Source organism: Centroberyx affinis, unplaced genomic scaffold (genome assembly GCF_046629955.1).
Source record: "Centroberyx affinis isolate AG114_WGS23_722 - 3 ecotype Tasmania unplaced genomic scaffold, CSIRO-AGI_Caff_v1 ptg001380l_1, whole genome shotgun sequence".
NCBI lineage: Eukaryota > Metazoa > Chordata > Actinopteri > Beryciformes > Berycidae > Centroberyx > Centroberyx affinis.
Window position 1 is genome coordinate 1 of NW_027279864.1, and position 20090 is coordinate 20090.

Consider the following 20090-nt stretch of genomic DNA (forward strand, 5'->3'; position numbering starts at 1 on the left):
TAAACATGACATAAACTTAAGAATGACAATCAAGTTAGAACTATGGAAGTTTATAAGTACTACTGCTCATTTTCCTCTACTGTCCATAAAATGTTTCTATTTCCACATGAGCATTTACTCTAGGTAATGGCATAAGGGATAATAGATGAGTTTCCTGTTTACAAACAGTCGAGGATGCGTGCGCAGCTCAGGGGCAGAAAAGCCGCTGTGGCTATCGGAGCTATAGCAACTTGGCTGTCATTCTCGCACTGATAACAACAAACAAACGGACAACAATGGCGTACCTGGCTAGTTTGTCAAACTCTGATTGCGCAGATTTAGAAAAACTTGCTTTAAGTACTGGTGAATGACTGCCGGACCCTTATTCAATCCCAGTTAATGAATGGCTTGTAGACATGGCCAAGTAGCCACCGATCCAATGGCCAGACATGTATATGAAAAGCCTAGCATATACAAAAGACAGCCTCCGAGCATACAAATCTCTTGATGCTGTAAATTCACATTATGTAGGCATGTGCAACAAATTAGACATTACAGCTCTGGTGAGTTTTGTGTGTTAAGAGCAAAGGTCTTACTCAGCCAGGGTCAAAGTGTGAATACTGAAAAAGGCAACATCCTGACAACAGATTGTACATGTATGGCTGTGTAAGTGTCAACCAGGGACTATGGATCTAGCGAACTGAGTAGCTGGATTGCTACTCCAATAGCACCCAGCTGCAGACCCGGAGAAGCTAGTTAGGGATAGGGGTTATGGAAGTCTTTGCTAGTATGAACTAGCTTGCTAATGTTACTAGAGCTGTCAGATAGCTACTGTTAACGTTAATGGGTAAAGGCTGTTGCGTCCGTGTTTTCCCGAGAAGACTTTGGAACGCATTTAGATCAGAGGTCGATAGTTCCAACTCGGAACTACCGACCTCCAACTTCCATGGAATGCACCATTAGGGTGGGTGTGCAAGCCAGGGGCTTCTCTGGGGCTGCAGCTGGACTCTACTGTAACTGTTGATGTCGGGGGTTGCTTTTATTCTTTCCAGTCTAGGGTGCAACTACGACTAGCAACGGCGAGGCATGATGTTAAAATATATGGCCACTTACTAAGCAAAAATCTTTGCTATTGCTTCTGGGGACTCAGATTACTAACTAACTGAGGTGAACTGAGTGGCTACCGGTAGCCTTTCTGCCCATGAGATGCGCACACACACTTTATGTGACGTTGCTCGGAAACTCATCTATTAGATCAAGGTCTACACTAGGGTTTCACCAATGTATCGCTGTGTCGATATCTCGGGCCGATCTTTTCTAAAATATCAGTCAGTCAGTGTCGTCCTCCTCTGATATGATGGAGGTTCCTCCCTGACCACAGCTACATAAAAACAGTCTGTAAAACCTGCAATGAAATTCTATTTTCTGTAAATGGATACTCCATTCAAAGACAGTAATATATCCCAGACTTTCCCCTACCACTGAACAGGTGAGGTGGGTCACCCCACCACCACCTTAAGGTGCTGCTAACCCTAAAAGAATTTCATTATGTTGGGTTTCAATGGAGAGTTTTTGTGTCCCATGGACTAAATACTGTTTACTGTCAGAGGCTTTTCCACCCAGACAATAACAAAATGGTCAAATTTAAAGATTCAATATTGTTGCAAAATTGTCAGCTGCGATCCAAAATGTTCGGTATATCAGCCTTCAAAAACACGTATTGGTCAAACCCTTGTCTACAAGTTGAATAAGGTAAAAACAACGGTGACAAAACAATCCAGTTTCTTTGAAGACAATGCAGAAATTTGGCCGTCATTCAAGTAGCAATGGAACCTTTTAGCCTTTATTGAAACATCAAAACTGTGAAATAGATACTAATCAAGACTGACGTGAATTGAGCAAATGTTATAGAGTTCAAGCCTAATTTCAGCTATTTGAGATGTTTACTGCCTTGAAACAACTCAACCTTCTAACCCTCTGAATTACATCAGATGCAGTATACTGGTAATTATGAGCCGACTGACCGGATCTCCCTCCACTAATTCTCCTTTGGGGCTGCGGATCACCATGACGACCTGGGCCTGGAAGGTGATGATCAGCACTGGGCCCTGGTCCATGATCTTACCCATCGCCAGCTAAAACACAGGCAGAGAAGATGAACAAACAAATGAATGAATGAATGAATAAATAAATCAGAAGTACTATGAACCCAGAAGGAAACAGTTGTACTTAATAAAAGAAGGAAAGAACAGAAGAGAGAGAGAAAAGTGAAGGAGGAAGGAGAGAGAGAGAGGAAATGATATAAAACAGATATCACTCTGGACAATTGAGCATATTGCAATGCATGAAACTGTGTATGAGGGGTTGTGTATGAGTGTGACAGCACTTACGTCTATGTTGTCAATGTCAAGGATTTTGGACTGGAACATCAGCCCCAAAGCTCTGGCCTGCTGGATGGGGTGGGCCAGCTGACTGTAGGTCTGAGGACAGGGACATGAAAACACATTTGGTATGAAAATCATACTTCACACATCAACTTACTAAGTGGTGGGCCAAGATAATACTTCCGATTTGTGGGGGTAACTATTTCTGAGAGGTGATTTTGCCCGTTTGCAAACGTTGAAAAAGAGAAATGGGAAATGCGCTAATGTCAATGGTGAATACACACTCAAATTAATGTCTGAAAATGGTGGCTAACCAAGTCACATCAGGTAAACAAAATGTCTGTTTGCATCATGCACTCGGGAAAGATTATCCTGAGTGAATAAATTACAAGATATAACATATAATAAAGATACAGAATAAGAGATGGTGATGGATATGGCCTGGGTAATAGGGCTGAACAATTAATCAAAATTTTATCGAAATCGCAATATGGCCTACTGCAATTTTCAAATCGCAGGAGGTGCAATATTTGTTAAAGGCGAAATGTGTGTCAAAATACCATTTTAAATGAAATATTGTGGTGCTGCAGAGATGTCCTGGCCTACACATCATATTCTACAGACTTAAGAAAACATCTTTGTTTGGTACAGATCCCCGCAAAAATCACACCATAATCATTTTAATACGTTTTTCAATGAAAATGAGAATAATGATGTAAAAATTATCATTCCCTCTAATATCGCAAATCATATCGCAATATCAGTCAAAATATTTGCAATTAGATATTCTTTCAAAATCGTTCAGCCCTACTGGGTAACATGTAATATCTCATTGTCCATGCTCTGTTCACTAAATATTACCAAAATACAAAACTCAGAGGCACTTACAGCTTCATAACACCAGTCTTTTAATACATCCAGCTCTCCGCGGATCATAGCCTGCAGAAAGGACAGTAACACTGGGTTGTTGATGACTGTTCACATAACATCAGATATGAAAGAGAGGAGTGGATGAATGAACACCAGAGACAAAAAGAGGAAGAGACAGGGCAACAGACGTTAAGAGAGAAAGCGAGGAATGGAGACAAACTGGGAGAGAGTCTGTTTACCTCCAGTATGTTAGGGATGATGTCCTTCTCACACTGTTTGAGGAAGGAGTCTTTGTCGAAGTTGGGGTCCGCCTTCAGGATCTCTGTCAGCACCTGAGACATTTCTGTCTTGGAGAAGAGACCGCCTGGAAAACAAAGACCAACAAAAGCAGTGATGAGAACATGATCAATCACAGTTACTAACATAGTCACTTTGAACTGACATGCTGTACATAAATACAGGCTTTCATCTTTATTGGCCTTCAATCGAATTATTCACATCACACAGGAGGAGACGATGAGAAGTAAATGTGACGTCAATCTCAACTATTGACACAGAGCATTACCTAGGAGGTCAGTGACTTTGTCGGTCACAGCTCTGGATGCTCTGACGAGGGCGTTGTCACTTTCATCGTACTTCATCTTCATCTCAAAGAACCCTGAAAAAGGGTACAAAACTCAAGTGAGGTTAAATTATACAACGAAAAGGATGAGTGCTTTTCAATGATAATGATGGTTAAAGCAAGGACCTACACATGAAGCCTGAACAGCATTAGACCCTCCTGCCATCTGCTGTCATGAGTCTAGTGCCACCTGCTGCCTTAAAAGTGAATTACACACAACCAAGGGTGATCTACATAATACCCATATCACAGTATCTAAGCTAATAGACGATCTTACTGTTGAAAACCATGTTGTTGTCCTTGAAGTCCTTCCACTGCTGGTACCACTTGGAATCCTTGTGGAGCACGACACCCATAGCCTCTCTGCATCACAAAATACAGGCAAACCACAGCAGGTGAGGTTATTTCTATGGAATAGTGGAGAGAAGTATGCTGGCCAAGTGGAGAATAATCATCACAGGACAGGATGCTCATTTAACAACAGTGGGAAACAGGCTTGAGTTCAAACAGTTACTCACTCATTGGCCTCAAACACCCTGGAGTCGCTGTCTGCTCCTTTAGAGGAGAACTCACTCCTCTTCCTCAGCTGAGGAGGAGCCCGGTAAGGACCGGCATCACCAACATCAATCTCCTTCTTCATGGTCTCCACACTCTACAGAGATGACAGAGCAAAAGAGAGACAGGGGGAAAGAGCAGAGAGCAGATGGAAAGAAAAAGAAAACTTGTCAACTTTGAGACATTTATTGAATTTTTTTTCTTTTATCATAACCCAAAACAACACAATTCTTTAGATAAAGCAGCCCTGATGTGGGCATAACTGAGATGCAGAAAAAGATGCAGTTTTACAAGGATGGAGGTCAAAGTATGTTTTCTCACTGTGCCTGTCTTGTGGAAAATCAGTACTTGAAAATCTATTTTAACCGTAACATGTGACCTCTGACCTGTGAGATGGCCCTGAAAGCGCCCGTCCTTCCTAGTTTCTCTCCTCCTTTGGAGACAGACTCAGCAGAGTGCTTGGCAGTCCTGGCTGCCTCCTCCACCCCTTCCTTGATTTTCTTCCCGATGTCGGTGCGCGTCACTTCCTCAAGACCCTGTGGCCGTGCGAGGGGGGGGGGAGCGGGAGAGAGAGAGAGAGAGAGAGAGAGAGAGGGAGAGGGGGAGAGAGAGAGAGAGAGAGAGATAGATAGATAGACAGATAGATAGATAGAGAGAGAAGCAGTTAATACATATAATAAGTAGTAATCAGTATTTAAATTACTTTATTTTCCCATTTGAGGCCATGTATTTTTGACAATTTACACTGATATATCAAAATTTGGCTGCGTACCAGGGTCATTAAAAATGTAATATGCATGGTGGAAAATATTTGCCACATCAAAAGGGATTTTTCAAAATTGCAACTATGAGGTTTAAACAGGACATAAGATATAAAACAATATAACATAGCTATATGGATGGATATTCAGAAACCAAGCTAGAAAGTTTATACTTGAAAGTAAAGTTTCTCATAAGGCCAACCTGCACCCACACTGCAGTGGCATGGAAATGAGCACTTGCTTTGCTATTGTACTAATATGGTGAAGTTAAATCAGAAGAAGTGCTGACAGCTTACCTCCTTGACAGTCTCAGACAGAGAGCCAAATGTCTTCTTGAACACCTCAGATGTCTTCACTGTCTCAGACTCTATGGATTTCTAATGGAGAACAAAAACACAAATGTCATGTTAGGTAAATCCAGCTTAATCAAGGTAAGTTGTGTTTTTACAAAAACTTCAAACATGCCCCCAACAGACACTGTCCCATATAAAATCACAGGGGTTATGAAACAAACAATGTTCTTACGTATTTCCTGCGGGCCTGTTGGAGGGCATCAGACTCCTCGAGCCTCTTGGCCTCTTCTCTGAACTTCTTGATGTTCTCCTTCATCTCCTGATTCTTACTGAACTCCTGACGCAGGCTGTCCACAAACTCCCCCAGAAAACCCTTACGACCTGAAGCATATCGCACCTAATGGGACAGACAGAGAGAGGGACTGAGTGCTTGGGCAGACAGTTGAAAAGACAGTGTGGACAGACTCATGACTATCCACAAAGTCCCAATGGGAAGACCTTATGGGTTAGAGCATTCCTCATCTGGCTGGCCTGGCACATTATGAATACACTAACAAATATAAATATTGTTATGACAATATGAAGGAAAAAAAAGACATTCAATGAAGAAATGTATTGGGTATGAGTCCATCTCCTATTTACTGTTGTATGGATGGAGAAGTCACACCTCTAACATAGCAATGAACGAATCTGAACAATTGTTGGTTCATTTTATATCTGACAGCTTTTTGTATGTGATGTGTATGGTTGCGTACGGTAGGTTACTTTAAAAATAGATTTCATTAAAGTTACTGGTTACTTCATCAAAACTGCAATCAGTACTTCAAGGGATTACGAAAACTCTGCAATGTATTGTGATTACTTTCAGTTATTTTCAGATTATTTGAGGGACTACTCCATACCCGGGGATGCGCGCGCCACAACTCCGCGCAGACTTGCCAAAAATGCGCATAAACTGCGTAAATTTGGGAAAATGGAAAAATCAGCTTCGTCAGTCCCTGCCTATGCCAATGCTCAACGCCCATGTGCAGTTTCAGATTGATTGGCCAACCCATTGAGGAGCAAAATGGATGCAGACAGACAGACAGACAGACGGACAGAGTTTTCCTCATTCTATAGTAGGATAAAGGAAGCATACTGGTACTAATAAGAAAAGGTGACAAATTACCAAGTTCAGGAAATTTATTTCAGGATTGCATACAAACACAAACTTTCTTCACCTGCTGCAGTGCTGCTACTTCAATGGCCTTCTGAGTTTCTCACTTTCATTTTAAAAGTATTCCCAGAAATAATCATCTAACACAGGTATCTGTAATCAGAATAGGCTACATTATTTTTTAGGCTAACTTAACAGAATACAGTTAAATGTTTTGCATTTAGAATATGTAATGCCTTACAAGTATTACATCACTTCCCAGCCCTGGACATGACAATGTGTCAGCTGAGTCAGACTCAGACCTGGCGGCTGACTAACACGGTACTGCAGTATCTAGGTCGTTGTGTGGTCGTATTGGCATAGTGGCTCAACTTTTTAATTCAAACGAATTCTGTAAAGCTATTCAAACACATGTAATTATCACAGCCTACGATGTAATCCATACAGAGTTTGCGAGTGTCATGTTAATACCTGAACAGGTGCAGCCGGGGTCCCATGTATCCTGTAGGCATCTCCCCTCCAGAGTGAGGAGACCAGGGGCCGCGAGCAGAGAGCCAGGCCGCGTCTGCCCACCAGCTGCAAGGGAGAGCAACTCACTGTCAGTTACCAACAACAACACTGCAGACAGTGGAGAGGATGGAGAGTGAATGGCAGGTGGTGAACAGGCAGCGAGCCATGCAGCTACAACACCGAGCCGGGCACAAAATGTGAAAAACAGAATTATCATGCTAGGATGTTATGTAACGTTAGAAATTAAACAAGAACATTGTGAACCCGGCTGTGAAATACAGTGGCCAGCTGCAGCAAGGCCTTTTCCTAACCGACATCTCGCGCTCTTGTTGCTAAAAACAAACACGCTACAAAATCACGTCCACTATTTAGGACGCAGAAAAGCCAAATACCGAAGCCATATCCATCTATCCACATCAACAACTTATCGGCTGGAGACTTGAGAACAGTAATGAAGGACATGTAATATTGCCTAACCTCGTAGCACCGACACACGGAGGCTGCCATCTTGATCTTGAAATGCGCGGAGCAGCACGTGCGACCCTGCTGCAGCAGCTGACCTTCCGCTCAGCCAATAGGAGGAGAGCTGGTGGTCGGTGGGCGGGTCTCCTGTCAGCATGAACTCAGTATATTAAGCAATAAGCACAAGTCAATAAAAGATATATTTTTTTATATATAATTTCTATCACAAAGAAAAGGTTGTCGAGTCAAATCTGGCATAAAACAATTAATATTTCAACGAACTTCTTTTATGTATAAATGCAAACTCTGAATTCAACATATGTCTCTAGATTAATAACTTGATACTACTGCTGCTACTACTAGTGCTAGTCCAAATACTACTACTGTTAATAATAATGCTACTTCTAAAACTTCTATTACTAGGCTACTACTGAAACTACAACTAGGCCTACTACTACTACAACTACTGCTAAATATTATTGCATATTCTTCAATGTATTGTAAAAGACATCTGAATAAGAAATTAATTGCTCATTGCTTGAATCCTGAATCTCACTTTGGGAACCATTACTTTACCGGAGGCGTTGAGTGGCTTATTACTTTGATAAAATATTGTATTTAAATAAGAAACAGGCCTAATGCAAATGTTCTATAAATCTTTAATCGATAATAATTCACTAGCCTAATGATAATGATCAAATGCTATTCTGCGCCAATCATTTATTTTTGGGTTAATTATTTCAATGTTTCTGCTTTACTTTCTTTTTGTTGTTTGTAAACAAACACTAGTCTCCTACACATATGCTACACGTCACTGTGCAATGAAGGATCTGCTGAGCACAAACAACACACACACACACACACACACACGTATACAGTCATACAAGTGCAACAGATGTCAATTGCCACGTACCAGTAATTCATTCAGTTTATTCAATTATTTACATGCTTTGGTAATACAATTTTTTCGTGCTAAAGCATATTGAATTAAACTGAATTTAAACGAACTGAACTGAATACGCATCCTTTGTCATCTGTTTATTCCCTTTCATTCAGAACGAAAGTGGCCTGGCCTGTGCCTGGCCACCCGTGCAGCTGAATGGTGTCTCTCGGCATGCCAGTAAATAGCGCCCCCCGGAGGAAGGTATGGGAAGTGCAAGGACTCCTCCCCTCCTTCTGCAGAGTTGGGAGCTCTCCCTTCCTGCGGCCAGCCTGCTTTGACAGCCAACACTGGCGCAGAGTCTCACTACAAATCTTTAACATATTTTTATTGCATATAACGATAATTCATACACGCACTCTACACACACTCTGTTCCGGAGACAAGCGTTGGAGCGGCCTCGTCTAGAATGGGGAACCGAGACGATGAATACGATTTCTTGTTCAAAGGTAAAAAAAAAAAAAAAAAAAAAAAGATGACTGCATTCCCCCGTTTACACAGGCTCACACCGACAAAGCTACGCTCTCTAAATCTCTGTAAATCTGTTATTGTTTCATTTTCGTTGAGCAGTGACCAAGCAGATATCTGCATTTTTCAGCGAATCGGACTAATGTTTATGATAGAAACAATGTATGCCCGGATGACAATCCTTTGGTGTTATTACTACATAATGCTGTCATTGTAACATTACAACGCCCGCAGCTATATTTATAGGTAAAGGATGCAACACCCTATCCGTGCTAAGCCGTTGTTTTGTTTTGACTTTTTGTACTTTCAGAGGAGGAATTACAGTTTCATCAGTACCGAGCGAACAGTTTCCTCCTTTACTGAATGACATTTGATGTTTTCTTCTCCTGCCTTACACCTTCTATGGGTGATTACAGGCCTATTAGCCTCTGCCTCTGTGGGCATGATGATCAATAAGCTTCAGCCTCAGATAGGGATGGTGGACCTATACTCCGTTAACTCTAATTGACATTGAAAAGGCAGCAATAATTCTTAATAGGCCTATTTCAGTAATAATATGAAAGGGATCAATAGGCCTGGGAAGAAAGAAATAGGACATTGTCACCTAGATTTAAGCAGTAACAGGCTCAGGTCTGTGTTTATCTTTAGTGCTCGATTTGATCCAGAATGCAATCCTTTGATCATGATATCAGCTCCTGTGGCACATTAACATCCTGGGCCTGTAAGCCAAAAGGCCATTTAGATGTAACAAAGTATCCTCTGTGGGATGAATAGGGCATCTGCCGGAGGCGAGGGCTCTCTCTCTCTCTCTCTCTCTCTCTCTCTCTCTCTCTCTCTCTCTCTCTCTCTCTCTCTCTCTCTCTCTCTCTCACTCTTTCCCCGAGCCATCGTCTCTGTACCCGGCTGAAACAGGAAGGGCAACGCGGCCTGAAACTGTCGATTCAGGTTTTGATGGAGCCTGTTATCAGCTTCCTGCAGCCAGAACCAGCGTGATGCCGACAGGGACAAAGTTCGGCTCTATTTCCTTTGTCGAGGGAGAAAGAAAACAAAAGGGCTCCACCTCCGCTGCTCTGCCATGAGCAGCCGCCAGCAGCCACCTCGGCCCGGGCTGCCACCAGCTCAGCCGGCCCAGGCCAAATAAATCACCTTGCTCTTATGACTCACTCACTTCAACAAGGCCTGTTAATAATCAATCTGTTGTGCTTGCCTGTGTTGCCTATGGATGCTAACAACAATGTTCCTACACAGACTTATAGTGTGGCTGTGGTAATCAGTAGTGACTTTATAGTGATCTTATTGTTCTTTATGGTATTTTTTACTGCTATCATCGTAAAATTCCTATAGGGGCTGACAGTTTTGCTGCAATATTTGTACAGCATAGTTATTTTTCCTCTGTGGAGGAGGGAAGATTTAAGGAGGGTTGAAAAACATAACTCTCATTTGCCAAGTAGCCGAATTTGCCAAGTAGCCTCCCTGTAGCCGAATGCCCTCAGGGAGACAGTATTTCAGCAGGTCATTTGCTGAATATCACCACCCTGAGGGTGTTCTGGCTAGTCTAACCCCTTGACCTGTGGAAGGTCAAGCTTACCTGGGTCTATTATTGATGCAGGATGAAAAGAAAAAGCCTGATTTATTTGGTTGGTCGCCATTATTTCACTGATGTTGTTTGGGTTAGTTTACCCCCTTGCTCTATGCCAGTGGTTCTCAACCTTTTTGGCGTGTGACTTCTTAAAACAAAGCATGACCCCCTCCCATCACAGGTTCAGGTTATATGCACAGTGGTGAACAGTTTTCAGGTTGTTTCATTTGATTATCAGAAGAGGCCTAGCGGCTTAAAATTATTCAGTATTTCACAAAAAAAGCCAAAAATGAGAGGAAAATCAGAAAAATAGACATGATAGTAAATATGTATTGTAGAAATATGTTTTGTTCCTATCCCATAACTCATCTCAAGAGCCCTCTGTTTGAGAACCACTGCTCTATGCAATACCAAGGTTACCTGATCTATTGATATCTACCTGTTGACCAGACAGACCCCCTGTATACACACTCTCTCTGCCTCTCACCTTTTCTCTCCCTCTCTACAGTTGTGCTAATTGGGGACTCGGGCGTAGGGAAGAGTAACTTGCTCTCTCGATTCACACGGAACGAGTTCAACCTGGAGAGCAAGAGCACCATCGGGGTGGAGTTCGCCACACGCAGCATTCAGGTGGACGGCAAGACGATAAAGGCTCAGATTTGGGACACGGCAGGACAGGAGCGCTACAGAGCCATCACCTCGGCGTGAGTGTGGAACTGCCCGTCCATCTCTTTGTGTCAGACAGGACTTCACTTGAGAGCGTACAGATAGTTCTACTGGGCATGGGGAACCCTTCAGTATAGCCCTGGCAGTGCAGTCCCAGCTGAGGAATTGGGTCATACTGTGACTCTACCCTTCAATCTAAGTCACTGATAATAAGGCTGATAGTTGGGTATGTTCTGTAGCACCCAGTTCAAGAGGTACCTATACCCTATACTAAAACACTACTGGAATGCTGATTTGGATCAATTGGTAGCTTGGGCAGCTGCAGGATGGCCAAGAAGACCAGAAAGTCACAACTTCAATTTGGCAACATCCATATGTCTTGTTAAGTGTGTCTGCTAAATGCCAAAGATACAAAATGTAAGCTGTCTGAATTCTCACTTGTGAAATGCGTTAGAATCCTAGTCGTTACCGTAGTGACAGTTTTATTATTCCAGAAGTCAAGGGAGGGGCGCCTGTAGCAGAGGCTACAAGAGTAGCATTGATAGAGACACTGAAGAGCGCAGATATCTCTTCAATTAATTGGAGCCAAATTCGGTCAGATTTAGCCCCAACTAGGCCTTCCCAAAACAATTTCAGGAGATCATGGTGATCCAGGTTTTTCTCAGAAGCTGAGTCGAGGCTACAGCATCGCTTCAGTATTTCACCAGTTTAGGGATTTCTCAGAAACGATAGTAAAGATGAATACAGAGAAATGCAGCAGCATGGTACTCGCCATGCTCACACTCACCCACGGGTGCATGATTTTGTTCTCCCTACAGATACTACAGAGGGGCGGTGGGGGCGCTCCTAGTATACGACATTGCCAAGCACCTGACCTATGAGAACGTGGAGCGCTGGCTGAAGGAGCTGAGGGACCACGCCGACAACAACATTGTCATCATGCTGGTCGGCAACAAGAGCGACCTGCGCCACCTCAGGGCCGTGCCCACAGACGAGGCCCGGGCTTTCGCAGGTACGACAACTTCACCGGACTGGAGTCTAGTCAAAAAGAGACACAGGAAGGCTAAATAGTGGAGTAAGGAGCAGGGTTTTTTGATATCCCCTCCATCTCCATTACTTTTCACATTTCCACTATCCTTGTTTCTCATAAATTTTCATTAGAGAAGATCATAGGTCCATTCCCTTGCATCTCTTCTAATCCATTACATTTATAGTTTTTCTAAAGGAGGCAAGGAAAGAATATGTAGAGAATTGGAGAGTGCTTGTTTGTTGTTACTTGCAGTTTTTCCCTTGGGACATTTGCTTATTTAGCTGGGTCTTTGTGAGAACAGTTTTTCACACTGCCTTTCTAATTGCTTTTTTCTTACCCCACAGAGAAGAACAATCTATCTTTCATAGAGACTTCAGCCTTGGACTCAACAAATGTTGAGGAAGCCTTCAAGAACATCCTCACAGGTATGCTTGTGAACAGAGGTGGAAAGAACCAACTACAACTTCTCTAGAAATTGTGCATGATTAATGAGAAAGGAAACTTTCTGAGTAATTCTGGACAGTACCGGCCATCACAGATACTAATAATTTGTTGCTATAATTAGAAAGGGATTATTCCCAAACTTTCGTCTAATAATGTCCCATCCAATTATTTGCAATTGCCAAAAAAGGGTAATCAGTTCATTTGGGGGAACAGTTTTAGAACAGGCACACAATCTTGTTTTTTTTGTTCACAAGTAACTAAATTCTTCATTATTTTCTTTTCCTTTAAGTAACTTTCTCTTACTCTGAGAAGTTCTTCTTATCTAACTTGAGCCAAAGCTAGGATTTCTACATGAGTAAAATATTTAAGCATCATTTCTGCCTCTGGTTTTCGACATCAACATTTGACTCCCTGTATGGGTGCATCTCTTCATTCTGATGTACTAGTTTGCCAAGTGAGGGAGATGCGTAGCTGCCACACCACATCAACCACTATCTGGGTGCTTCATTTGCAGTTATCTAATATGGTTAGAAATGCCAGTGGCATGCCATCAGCGGTCTTGCTTTGCCAGTCTACACAGAATAGCAAGAGCAAAACGCCTGATCTGTCCGTTTCTCTTCCATCTTTTTAAAAACAGAAATCTACCGCATCGTATCGCAGAAGCAGATCGCTGAGCGGTCTGCCCATGATGAGTCCCCGGGAAACAACGTGGTGGATATCAGTGTTCCCCCCACCACGGACGGCCAGAGGGGGAGCAAACTGCAGTGCTGCCAGAACCTGTAACCCATGGCAACCGTCCCTCCTCACCTGGGTCGATTATTAATTGAAATCCTCAACGTCGATATGCTTGATATGCTTCCATTTGCCCGGGGTGCAATATTGTCAGGATTTGCACTTTTTAGAGCAATGGAATCGGTTCCATTGTGCCACAAAAGATCAGTCAATCTCAGAAGTGTTTGAATTGATTTTAAATAGTAATCGGACCCAGGCTGCTACATTCTAGCACAGAAACAGGACTGACGGTACTGCCATAGGTAGCTACTACAGTTACCCATGATAGTGTAGCAGAATAGCTTTGCCTGAGACCCTGTAAACCTAAACATCTCCCCAGGCCAGGATGGATTCCCCTCTGGCTGACTTGTAGATGGGTAATGCCACGTGTGGAAGGCCTGGGTTTGAATCCTGCCTGTTTCAGTAGTACCAGCAGTCCTGTTTTTGGGCTCCCTTCCTCCTTGTTCAGTCATCATCTCAAAAGTGGTTGTGGCGCTGCTGATGCTTACTTCATTTTGTGTAAAATATATTCTTTTTTGTTTTGTTTTTGATAGCTTGTCTGCTCACATACATTATATTAATGCCATGAAATTAAATTTTACAATATTATATTGCTGTGTCCACTCATGTTTTGTAACATTGCATGTGTAATATCAAAATGACATACCTGCACCATGTCTTTACCACAGGACCACTGGATTGACATCAGCTGGTCCTCTTGGATGATCCCACAGTCCAACACACCCAACAGTTCCAAAATCTCAAAAGGAAATATTGATGTCTGGATGCACCTGGCTCCTTGTGAGGAGTTGCAGTTATATGCATTGACTCCTAGACATTACTAAGCCTATCAGAAAATGGGGTGCCAGGTACACATTCATACACATTGGCCCTAAAAATAGAGCATGAAAAGACCTCCCTGCACAATATACTAAATTGCACAGGATTCTGAATATTTAAAAGTAATTTTGAGAGTAATTATTCTTTGGTTAAGGGCATGGCCTTGCTTACACTGATTTAAGAGTAGAGAGTAGATTCAAGGCTGATTGCATAGTTCAAGAGAAAGATGAAATACTTAACAATCAGACAAAACAGATATTTCACATTGAGCCACACAGCAGAAATCCAGGAGTCCCTCGTGTTTTATTGCACAATAACCCAAACTCTCAAGGGGGTGCAGCAGGAAGACTAAGATTACACAAAATACTTTTAGAATACGCTGCATACACTGATTGACATCTCAAAACTTGACACATTTCTCGTTTGCATCTTTTTGTCCCTTTACTGTGTACCAGCCTACTCTGATACCGTTGTGTGTTTTGTATAGGAAAAGAGTCTGTAATCTCAACATTTAGAACACTGTTTCCTCTATTTATAATTGTATATCTTCTTTTGATGTAGTACATTACTACTAGTTATCGCTAGGCGGTTCCATTAATACGTGAATGGTGCATATACACGTGGAGCAGGGCAGTTGCTAATGCCCTTCAATGACAACAGAAGACGCTCCACCCAATTAGAATGTAAACACTTTTCCATAGCCTCAGATACTATGTTAGTATGCATTACTGCAATGACATTTAATGGTTGCAGTTAGTGTCATTCCATAGACTATACGTACATTTTGTACCTTCACGGTTCCACTGACCTTGAATCTGATTTTTGTAACAAATATCTGATGTTTGTTGCCTGAACAGAAAAATGATTTTGTGTTTGTTTTTCCCTGTTTAGACAGCAATGATAAAGCTTTACCCAGACAATTCAAAAGGGTTCACATTATAGACATGAATCTTGATACGAGAGAGCATCGCCCTCTACTCGTCGAGAAGGAACACTCAAAGGCAGCGTTAACTGACTTGGTCAACCACGTTTTCAGACTATTAGTCTCCTCCGCCAGGCTATTGGCTGCCCGTTGTTCAAAAAACAGCTAGATACATTGTGAAGGGGCATGGGGGAATGATAGATAGGTAGTGAATATGTTTCATATACTGTAGTAGCATGCTGTATCAGTTATATCCTGCTACATTAGCTTGTGTCCTATTATTTCCTCAGTTGTTGTCACTGTCACAGTCGGGCTAGTTAGTCCAGTGTCCGTATGTTAGGTGTTCACATCCCAGCAGTGCCTGACAACGCTGTGCATCAACATCAACTGTGACTCCTGAATGAGTTCCTCCAAAAACCATTTAGGGTTTTGTTGTTGACTAATACCATAGTTATTCACATCAAGTGCTTCAAATAAAAGTAAACAGAGGGAGAAAATAACTCTCCCCCTCTCAGAATGGTCCATATGAAGTGCAAAAGTTCTTTAATATGATACATTTTGTTTTTAGAGAGTGCTTTGGGGGGCTTCACTTTAAATATTCCTGTTGCCACCGCTCAGCACTCATACGATGGTCTCATCAGTCATTTTCTTGGTCGACTTGGTCGGCACAGAATGTTGGGTGGCGTGCGCCCCTTTCATGTCGGGCATGAGCAGGCGAACTTTCTGATTGGTCCTCCTCCACTCTGAGTACAACTGACAGTGATACCGGAATGATACCTGAGATTGAATGGAAGAAACCGGGGATAGGGCAGGAAAAGAGATGGAAGGGAGGAAGGGAGAGACAGGCATCAATAAAACTGACATCAAGATATTTGAGACAGTGTAGTATGTATGCAGGACAGGGCAGATATGCTGACTGAATCTCCACCTGCTGATCCACTTAGTAGTTCACAGATACTCACAAGCTGTGAAATACAAATTTAGCATTTCCAAAATTTGTGACTTTATTATTAATTGTAATCAAGGCTAAATTATTAGGTTTCAAAAGGAAAGTTCACATTCTTAATATATCATGAATCAAATGATTTTTTAAAAAGAAAAACATCCAGTTTAGCACAAAATGCAGAGTAAAACAAGCTATTCGTTGCTATTTTTGAAGTAAACTTTCCAAAAGTGGAGAGTGCTCTCTGCCAGAGAATATGTGTGCCTATACATCTCGCCACACTTTGTTTGACTTTGTGCTATAGAAAATTCAAGGACTGACATGATATGTTAGGCAGAATAAATTCAGAAAATAAAAATGCTCGCAGTGCACAACTTACCAACGTCCAGAGGATGTAGATGGTGAAGAGGGCGATGGTGAGGGCGATGAGGCCTACAGCCTCCAGTCTGCTCTTCAGCTGCAGGTGGTCCTGGGCCCCCCTCAGACACAGCCAGCCAGAGATGGCCGCCAGGGGCGTGATGAGCAGGAAGCAGGCCATGTCGCACAGCAGCGTGCGCTTCTCACTGCGAGGGCCTGGGTCCTTCAGCCACTGAGCATGAGCAAAATCAAGACAGGTTATTGGCCCCCATTGAAAATTAGCTCTACTGATAAAAGTCACAGAAACTGCCTAATGAGCAATGGCACAGTCACACTCTCATCTTCAACAATTAACATAAAACCCACAGGATGCTTGTCAGGTCTCCTGTGCAGTTCATACAGGACAGTAAATAGAATTTCATTCCCATATCAATTTAGCTAGCAGTAATTTGTTTAAGTGATGCATTTCCTATATTATTAATGCTATTGAAAATCAGACCTATTAATAGAGCTCTTGATACAAGTTCTGGCAGTCATCCGATCATCACGAAACAATCACCTCATAGCCTGATGATGTTATCTGATAGCACATACCCAACAAGCCTCAAATGAATCTCACAGAGCTTTACAAAATACCTAAAAGATCAGTACAATGCCAAAGAAATAATATTCCCCCAGGATTTTGCAGGCACATTGGTCTTTTCTACTGCTTGTTGTATCAAAAAAAAAACCCCAAACAAACAGCAAACACAGACAGACCCACACACCACCACCAATTTTTCCCCACAGTAAAAAGCTCTCTAACCTGTGTGAGGGGTTGTGGCCGCCGTTCAATGGTGAACTCTGTGTGACAGAGCTCACAGTAGCTGGTATTGGAGGAGGACAGCCACTTCTCCAAGCAGCTCTTGTGCACCTTACCCAGCGTGCCGGTGCAGTCGCAGGGTGAGAGCAGTGTCTCCCCTCCAGCACCCTCATGGCAAATGCGACACATTCCTACATCACTGTAGAGAAATACAGATAACAATGAAGCCACATGAAACCACACTACAGTGCGATTAATGTCTATTCATAAGGGCCCCATGCGAATCACAGTCATCAAGGACCATAGAGAACAAGCTGTCAAAACTAAATTTTGTCATTCTTAATGGATTTATAATTATATATGTGATGTCTAACCCCCGCAAAAATCACAAGGGGCCATATTTTTAAATAATCAATTAAAAAATAAACAAATCAATTAACCAACATACAGAATCAGCAGGTTCCTCCCTCTCTTACCTCTGCAAGCTCACAGCTTTGACAATGGTGGAGAGTGGGCGGCCATCTTTAGCCGTAACCTTGGCGATGTACTGGGCTTGCGCAGTAGAATCAGACTCCTCTGAATCCTTAGAGGCATCAGATTCAGCATTCCCAGAGTAATCACAAAGGGAGCCGGGTAGGTGGCAGCATCCCGACGAAGACATGGCTCTGCTGAGGGTGATGAGGACAGTAACGAAGATGATGGCGGAGAGGGTCTGATTCTAAACCTGTGGTGTTGCTCCTCTCCTATCCTCTGTCCACCTGCAGGGCAAATGCCTGGTGGATGATTAAAAAGGAGACAGAACACAGGCAACTTGGAATGACATAAGACTACACAAGTATGACATGATGTCATTCTTATGAGAATCTCAAAATAGGCAGCATAGGTCACAGTGATGCCATGTTGTTACAAATAATGGTATGACAACAATGAGGATGTGATATCCAACTGACTTGGGGAATTCCAGCTCAAGTCCTGAAACCAACTGGGTTTTGGAAAGGAACAAGGAACTCTCCCCACCCTCAAAAAGTACCTTCAAAGAGTCCCAAAGCAAGGCACTAAACCCTTAACTGGCCCAGTGGAGCTGCAGTGGCCACTCCTCTTACACTGACCAGCTCCTGGATGTACATATAGTATGTGAAACGGTGCCACACTCCCCTTTCTCCGGGCTGTTATTGTAAACAAGGACATACTGTTTGACACCTTACTTGAAAAGGAAGGGTTGTAATAGCACTGAAGCATTGTATGACAACAGCTTGGTGTATTCAAAGCCCTTGACGATCGGTCAGTATTTGCGTAAACTCATCTAACTGTAACTTCATGCAAAATTTAGCAAAGCAGCTAGCTTTAAGACAGTCACCACCTTTCACATGAACAAAATGAAACCTGTAGATAGTCTGTCAAAAGTCGAGTAGAGCAAATGATTATTGCTATTGTCATTATCGTTAGATGAGTAGAATTCCTTCACAGACAATGTGGGCTAATGTGGATTAAATGATTGATACATTACTATGCCAGCGCAGACAAAGGCTTAATACATTTCTGTACAATAAAACCATGTAAAAATAGTTGTACCTACAGGTTGGTATGCGATTGTGGTATACAGAAAAGCTGCCAAGGTGGGAAAAGTAATGTTACAGTAGATAAACTCACCCCGACGGCCTCCCCTTCCTTCCTCCCTTCCTGGCCTTGGCCTTGGCCCTTGGCTTTGAGAAGCAGTAACGTTAACTAGACATAAGCTAGCTAACTGGACTAGCCTAGCTACAAATTATGACATTGACATCTAACCAGAAACTGATACTACAAGGGGATACAAGAGACGGCGATATGCGTTGTAATCTCTCCATGGCTTGCTGTATAACTGAATCGGTGGTTTTTGCTTGTAAAAATGAAAATGAACGGTTGTTTATCCCGGGAATTTGACACAGCTAACGTGGCTAAGTGGCTAGCAACGGGCAAGCCTGGTTCAGCATCCCTCAGCTGTGTACTGATCATGTGACCTAATGTTGCCTTCAGGTGCCGACAGAATTATCCGAATTTTTGAAGGTAACACACATCCAAGTGATAAATACGACTGAGAACAACTCGGGATTTACTATGATACACTGGGTTGCTAAGACAAGATGTTATGCGGTCAGTGAGCATGAAAGTCGTGTAACAGTCAATGATGAAAGTGATGTAAACAACACTTTTTGTCTAATGAATCAATCAAAACATCAATTATACACCATGAGAGCACAGAGTAGTTCCGCGCCGCTCGAAATGTAAAATAAAAAAAAACAGCCACCAAAAAAAAACCTTTTGTTACAGTGTCCATTTCGTTATTAATTCCTACCAAAGGCGCTTTAATCAATGCGCGACAAGTAGTATTTACGACTTATGACCTTTGAAGTAGGAGCTTACGAGGGGCACTAAATGCAGCACTTATCTTCTCAGATGATGCAGTGTACAGTACAAACAATACAAACAAACCGTGTGACAAAACATGCTATATCTTTTATTTAGGTCTCAGATCCTGCACATTTGGATGTGCCCCATCTATTTCAATTTTATTTTTCTGTCAATACTGGTTTAATTTCAATAAAACAAGTGAACGAACATATGCTGCAGAGTAAAACAACTGTAGTAAGTTATGTCAAAAATCAAACCGCTAGGTGGTAGCATTTAGTCAACTCTCTCAGGCCCTTCCAAGGTCCTGATTTTAGATGATGATTCAGAATACAGGTGTCATTACTTGTC

General features: G+C 42.4%; 3 protein-coding genes across 3 annotated transcripts; 1 reads left to right on the forward strand and 2 right to left on the reverse strand.

Moving 5' to 3' along the window:
* Window positions 1-2003: 2003 nt before the first annotated feature.
* Window positions 2004-7637, reverse strand: LOC139649590 (mitochondrial import inner membrane translocase subunit TIM44-like; the record flags this gene model as incomplete). Its single annotated transcript, XM_071526042.1, has 12 exons — window positions 7608-7637; window positions 7092-7196; window positions 5697-5861; window positions 5468-5548; window positions 4797-4946; window positions 4374-4507; window positions 4133-4218; window positions 3799-3891; window positions 3473-3597; window positions 3252-3302; window positions 2370-2459; window positions 2004-2114 (listed from the first exon to the last, which is right to left on the reverse strand). Coding segments are annotated over exons 1-12 (1221 nt in total), but the record flags the coding sequence as incomplete, so codon positions are not given.
* Window positions 7638-8791: 1154 nt separating this feature from the next.
* On the forward strand, window positions 8792-14072 carry LOC139649593 (ras-related protein Rab-11B-like). The gene is made up of 5 exons (XM_071526046.1): window positions 8792-8981; window positions 11088-11283; window positions 12064-12257; window positions 12620-12700; window positions 13357-14072. Exons 1-5 carry the CDS (start codon window positions 8942-8944, stop codon window positions 13500-13502), a joined length of 657 nt encoding a protein of 218 aa, XP_071382147.1. The 5' UTR covers window positions 8792-8941; the 3' UTR covers window positions 13503-14072.
* Window positions 14073-14621: 549 nt separating this feature from the next.
* On the reverse strand, window positions 14622-19311 carry LOC139649592 (E3 ubiquitin-protein ligase MARCHF2-like). The gene is made up of 5 exons (XM_071526045.1): window positions 19005-19311; window positions 17831-18127; window positions 17358-17553; window positions 16575-16784; window positions 14622-16029 (listed from the first exon to the last, which is right to left on the reverse strand). Exons 2-5 carry the CDS (start codon window positions 18013-18015, stop codon window positions 15874-15876), a joined length of 747 nt encoding a protein of 248 aa, XP_071382146.1. The 5' UTR covers window positions 18016-18127; window positions 19005-19311; the 3' UTR covers window positions 14622-15873.
* Window positions 19312-20090: the final 779 nt, after the last annotated feature.

What these genes read in the sequence shown, in the direction of transcription:
- LOC139649593 (XM_071526046.1), top strand. Translation starts at nt 8,942, where the DNA reads ATGGGGAACCGAGACGATGAATACGATTTCTTGTTCAAAG. An exon ending in CGAGGCCCGGGCTTTCGCAG is followed by an intron (nt 12,258 to 12,619) that starts GTACGACAACTT and finishes CTTACCCCACAG; the next exon opens with AGAAGAACAATCTATCTTTC. An exon ending in CTTCAAGAACATCCTCACAG is followed by an intron (nt 12,701 to 13,356) that starts GTATGCTTGTGA and finishes TTTTAAAAACAG; the next exon opens with AAATCTACCGCATCGTATCG.
- LOC139649592 (XM_071526045.1), bottom strand. Translation starts at nt 18,015, where the DNA reads ATGTCTTCGTCGGGATGCTGCCACCTACCCGGCTCCCTTTGTGATTAC. An exon ending in AAAGCTGTGAGCTTGCAGAG is followed by an intron (nt 17,554 to 17,830) that starts GTAAGAGAGGGA and finishes ATTTCTCTACAG; the next exon opens with TGATGTAGGAATGTGTCGCA. An exon ending in GGCCACAACCCCTCACACAG is followed by an intron (nt 16,785 to 17,357) that starts GTTAGAGAGCTT and finishes GCTCATGCTCAG; the next exon opens with TGGCTGAAGGACCCAGGCCC.